At 39.6% G+C, this 5,033-nt stretch overlaps 1 protein-coding gene across 1 annotated transcript; it reads left to right on the forward strand.

Moving 5' to 3' along the window:
• The first annotated feature begins 1,158 nt into the window (after positions 1 to 1,158).
• On the forward strand, positions 1,159 to 4,033 carry LOC127763618 (uncharacterized). The gene is made up of 6 exons (XM_052288384.1): positions 1,159 to 1,381; positions 1,552 to 1,621; positions 1,779 to 1,848; positions 1,968 to 3,093; positions 3,215 to 3,676; positions 3,750 to 4,033. Exons 4-6 carry the CDS (start codon positions 2,685 to 2,687, stop codon positions 3,797 to 3,799), a joined length of 921 nt encoding a protein of 306 aa, XP_052144344.1. The 5' UTR covers positions 1,159 to 1,381; positions 1,552 to 1,621; positions 1,779 to 1,848; positions 1,968 to 2,684; the 3' UTR covers positions 3,800 to 4,033.
• The last annotated feature ends 1,000 nt before the right edge of the window (positions 4,034 to 5,033 follow it).

The raw sequence follows: 5,033 nt of genomic DNA on the forward strand, positions 1-5,033 counted from the left end.
ATGTTGTAAATATTGCTACTTGTTTTTTTCTATAAACTTAGTCAAGTTATAAAGAAATTTGACTATAAACTTAGTCAAGTGTCTTACATTATGAAACAATGGAAGTATCATATGATTGTAGTTAGTAGCATGACTATAGTAGTTTCCACCTGTTGTGTTGTAGTACATAATTAATTTTGATTCCATATGATTGCCTCATTCTAACAATGCCATTAACCCACTTTGATGCTTGATAAGTTCAGGTTCTATAATACTTATCGTTTTGGACCAGGCTAAGGTCGCTAAGGTCAAACTTTTTAAACTTTGACAATTACTACAGAATATTTACTTTAGAAGATGAAACTATATGTATATATTAATTTTAAAATATACTTTAATAAAACTATATATTTGTTGATATTTAATAATAGAAAATAATGATAAATTTTTCTTAAGACTGTGCCCTTCTCTAAAAGGACAAGTATTATTGGACCGGAGTGAGTAGTAATACTAGCTGATTACATGACATGTCATGCATCTATGTATTACTAATACTCCCTTTGTTTCATAGTATTAAGTTGTTTTGATTTATTTCCTGGCCAAATTTATAGAAAAATATAATAATATTTTCAACATAAAACAAACATAAATTATCAAAATATATTCAAGGTTACATATAATTTAATGAAACTAATTTGGTGTTGTAGATATTACAATTTTTTTCTGTAAAATTGATCAAAACTAAAGAAGTTTGACTAGGAAACTATAATACGAAACGGAGGGAGGAAGTAATAATTTTCAGAGTAACTGTTTTTTTCCGAGGGTTGGCCGGTTACATGACGTACAATGGATGTGTATTATTTTTGTGTTGTGGTGTGCATTCGTTCTCCAGTTACCGTTATTTTTACAACGCTGTGTATTCTTCAGACCAGAAATTTTGCCATTCCAAAAAACAGGAGTATTTTATGTTGTCTAGTCGGCCCATAGCTCCATCCAACACGAAGGCCCATTAAATTTGCACCACCCTGCAAGCGAGGCCCAGCAGACTTACAGCTGCTAGGTTTCCACTTCCCTTGTACGTACTATTATAGTACTAGTAGTGACCTTGACCATTCTAGTTCTAGCCTTCTAGGTTTCCCCTTCGCCGACTCCCACTCCCACTGGGGAAGGGGTGCCCGGCCGCAAGGTGAGAGAGGCGGCGAGGGGGAGGGGAGAGGAGGGGACTTGGGGGAGAAGGGAGGGGAGGCTGGGGGCCGGACTCTAGTGCTCTGCCAGTTGCTGGCCGCCGGCAGAATGTTTAGGCTTGCTGGATTTGGGCGCCGTCATTTGCCGCTCCATCGGGTGGTGGCCACCGGTGGTGCCAAGCATGGCGGCCTCCTTGGCTCTGAGTACCCGACTACTGGTAAAATCTCCTCTTTTCTTGTGGTGTTCAGGTTTATTTAACTTTTTCACAGGTTTGGTAGTTCTGATTTGTGGTATTCACCTTGTCTTTGTTCTTTGGTTGATTATTAAGTAAGTGGCTTTGCCGTGGTGAAATTAACTGTTTTTTTTTTTTTTTGCCTATGTTTGCAGGTCCGGAGGACCGAAACATGATGGCTGTCTACTGTGGAGATACGACTGATATGCGCCTTTTCCAGCCGAGGTCAGTTCAATCTGCCGGTTTAGGCGTCCACTGTTCAACTCTGCTTTTGTTGAAGTTTGTCCCACTGTAGCTTTTCCAGCACATAGTATAGAAACGGGATCTTGTTTATGCCAACTAACAGCCTGATGATGTTTGCTTATGGATAATTGTTCTTCAGTCAAGAAGACGTGTGTAATCTGAGGCTGGAAGCTGCTTGCATGCCAACAATGCCTGAGGGAATTCTGAAGGTACTTCTTTTAGGGATTTCCCATAATGCTACTGCCCTGCCTTCTTTGTTAACCACTAAAATCTTGTGTTACTCACTTACTCTCTGACTTACCTTAATAATATGATCCCTTTTTCTTAGGTCAAATGTCTGGCCAGTGTTGTGGGCGGTTTCTGGACAAAGCATTGTATGAGTTCTGGGGTATCTCCAAGGAACTTCAGCACTGCCGTCAACAGTCCCACTGAGCTAGACCCTATTTCTGACAAGGATAGAGGTACTGCTTGTGTAATGGAGGATTTCACACTCGAAATTGGCGATTCAAAGTCCTTTCTGCACAATTATGACAAATCTAATCTCAAGGTCGAAGAAATGCTGGATAAGTCGTCTCTTAAAGAGGAGTACGCAAGGGATGTTAGGCCAATCTTAGCAAGCAAGCTGTTGTTGGTTAATAGGCCTTTGGATGGTGAATGGCTTGCTTATGTCAATGCGATGACTCATTCTGTTCTTAAGTGCTCACCCCTTTACCTTACTTCACTTGATGTCATGTTAGAGAAACGGAAGCTTGGGGAGAAAGAGTGGAACCAGTTTCTGGGCCACATCCTGTCAAATAGGATAGCAGTTGCGGATGATGATTGGCTGCATGCTTTCGGCTGTACTGAGAAGCATCATTTCCATCATGGTATCAAAGGTCCATGTTAGGATGGATCCTTTTTTAGAGGTGGCAGTGATTCTACCTATGATGAGCATGCACAGATAGCAACCATCTCGGCTGATTTAATGAAGGATGCTAAGCTGTCTTGATGTGCAGTTTACAGAGATATTCCATGCCCTAACATCTTATTTGCAGAGGCATACGGGATGTATCTTCTCCTCAAACATTGCCTTAAGTTGAAACTGAAAAGAGGTTCAGTCCGGACTGACAACAAACTCCTGTATGAGTTGCTGCTTGGGTCCCGCTCTGTAAATGCAAATGACAGTACCTATAGGATAATTCAGTTGCTGAGGATTTTGATAGCAAAGTTCGAGGTGCTGATTCCTTGTTGGGTTCCTAGAGAACTTCTCTTTGTCGCTGATGGAATAGCAAGGGTTATTAAAGATTTTGAAGCTAATCTGCTTGAAGGCCAACACATAAATGATGAAGCTGTGAAAATTGAGGCTAAAAGATCCGTGATGCAATTCTTGGCCAGTTACTCTGATCAGTTCCAAGGATCAGCTGTTTTCAGATTTCCAAACTCAAAATTTTTCAATCGTTTTCTACAAGAATCTAGTATGTCTTGTCTATTCTTTTCTTTATGTTTTCCTTTTGTTTTCTTCTTTCTTGTTTGCTTCTTGTTGTAAACTTTATTGAAATAATTAATTTTGTATTGTATGCTGTTTTTGTTTTGCAGAGAATAAATTGATAGGGTTCTCAGAGGAGGAAATGAAAGAATTCCTGTCTAGGGTAGAACACACCTTCTATCTCAATGTGGGTAATGAAGAAGGTGCAAAGTTTAAGGTTGTGAATGAGTTACTGGAAACCCTCCGTCGTTTCTCTTTCTCGGTGATTATTAGCTCAGAGGAAATGAAGAATGTGTCTGCCAAGAATTTTATCGATGATCTCTATGGTAGATTTGAGACTGATCACCACCAGATGGACTGTTGCACAATTCACAACTTCCTTTGCTTAGAAAATTCTCTGCCAGGAAAGAAAAAGAAGCTAGTTGTGGTTGCTGGCAGCGATGTTCTAGAGGACTGTTATGCAGATTCTCGTGCTTGTTCTATTATTCTCTCTCTGCCACATGAAGTTCAGAAGCTGGAAATGCGTGGTATAATTGAGGTTAACGTTGAAACCTTCGCTTTCTTTAATGGAGGTGGGCATCTCTCTTTCTGCACTATTCGTTTTAAATGCTTATTTAAAATGCTCATTTGTTTCTATGTTTGTAGCTGTATTTGATACAACGAGGCTGTATGACAAGAAGTCACGAAAGAAGTGAACAGAAAGCTTCGAGCAGAAGAGCGGGATGGGATTTGCTATTTTGTGAGCCAAGGAAGAAGTTGGTTTTTAGTCGAGTGCCAATTACACACAAAATTAGAGCTCTGATTGTGTCAATTTTTATTTCCTTAGTTGATATATGTAGCAATTTGCTATATCTAGCAGAGAAGCTAAAAACCATTATAAACAGGTTATAAGGTACTCTCGTGATAGCAAATTTGGGCAGGTTTTGACATACCCTGAGCATTTTATGCTATGGATGGATCACTAGTTTTTCTGGTGCTATAATATAGTACTTTTATGCTATGGATGGATCGTTCAGCTGTTCCACATTTTTCATCATGCTCTTTTCTGATATTTTTATTCTCAGCTAGATCCAAACTCTGGTTCTCTGCTTTCTGGTGTCACTCTTGCCTATATTTGCTTCTGCAACACAACTTTGTGAAGTATTCCAATGCTAGTGCATCTCACACCTAAATCGGGCTTACTGCGAGTATTTTTGCAGAGAACTCTCTGCTAAGGCTAAATTAGCTACCAATACTTTTGAGAAGCCTATGATGGTGAACTATTGTTCAGATGGTCTAATATCCTTTATTTGCACTTTATCTGCATGGAAACTATCGACGTGTGTTCCTATTAAGTATTAATTAATATTCCTGTCAACATCTTTTTCCGCCATGGCTAAACCTAATAGCTTGCAGATCTAAATTTGGGAGCTTATTCCCACTCAGGCATGCCCACACTAAACTTGATATGAGAGGGGCTGGACTCGTGGAAGTTGAAGTAGCTGTTTCTTGAATTGAAGGTCAGTTATGTTAAGTCAGTAGTGGTTACCTGTATTACTCTGGAATATGTTTAGTTATGAGTAGTTCAAATAGAGTGGATTTTGGCCTTCCAAGTTATCTTTCTGTTTTATTTAGAATTTTCTATGTTCATCAATGACAAAAGTACACCATTAAAAGAGCTTCAAAATATCCGTAGTGCCCCACCTAAAACCTGAACATTCATGTTTTGAATTTCTGTAGCTCTAATGCAAGCTGTTGACCTTCCACACTCACATGGAAATGATGCTTTCGAGTGCTTGTTCATTGGTAAGCTTTTGCTGCGTCAACGCTAGAGAAATGTGCCAAGAGGCTGCTCCAACAAACAATTCAATGATATCTGCCTCTGAAGATTTGCCTGTTGTCAGCATCGCTTCCTTGGGGACAACATTGCACACCTGCCAAGGTGAAATC

The sequence above is a fragment of the Oryza glaberrima genome, chromosome 2 (genome assembly GCF_000147395.1).
Source record: "Oryza glaberrima chromosome 2, OglaRS2, whole genome shotgun sequence".
Classification (NCBI taxonomy): domain Eukaryota; kingdom Viridiplantae; phylum Streptophyta; class Magnoliopsida; order Poales; family Poaceae; genus Oryza; species Oryza glaberrima.

Excerpts from the sequence above, each read along its gene's own strand:
- LOC127763618 (XM_052288384.1), top strand. The coding sequence starts at position 2,685 with ATGTATCTTCTCCTCAAACATTGCCTTAAGTTGAAACTGAAAAGAGGT. Across the intron at positions 3,094-3,214 it reads TCGTTTTCTACAAGAATCTA|AGAATAAATTGATAGGGTTC; the intron begins GTATGTCTTGTC and ends TTTGTTTTGCAG. Across the intron at positions 3,677-3,749 it reads CTTCGCTTTCTTTAATGGAG|CTGTATTTGATACAACGAGG; the intron begins GTGGGCATCTCT and ends CTATGTTTGTAG.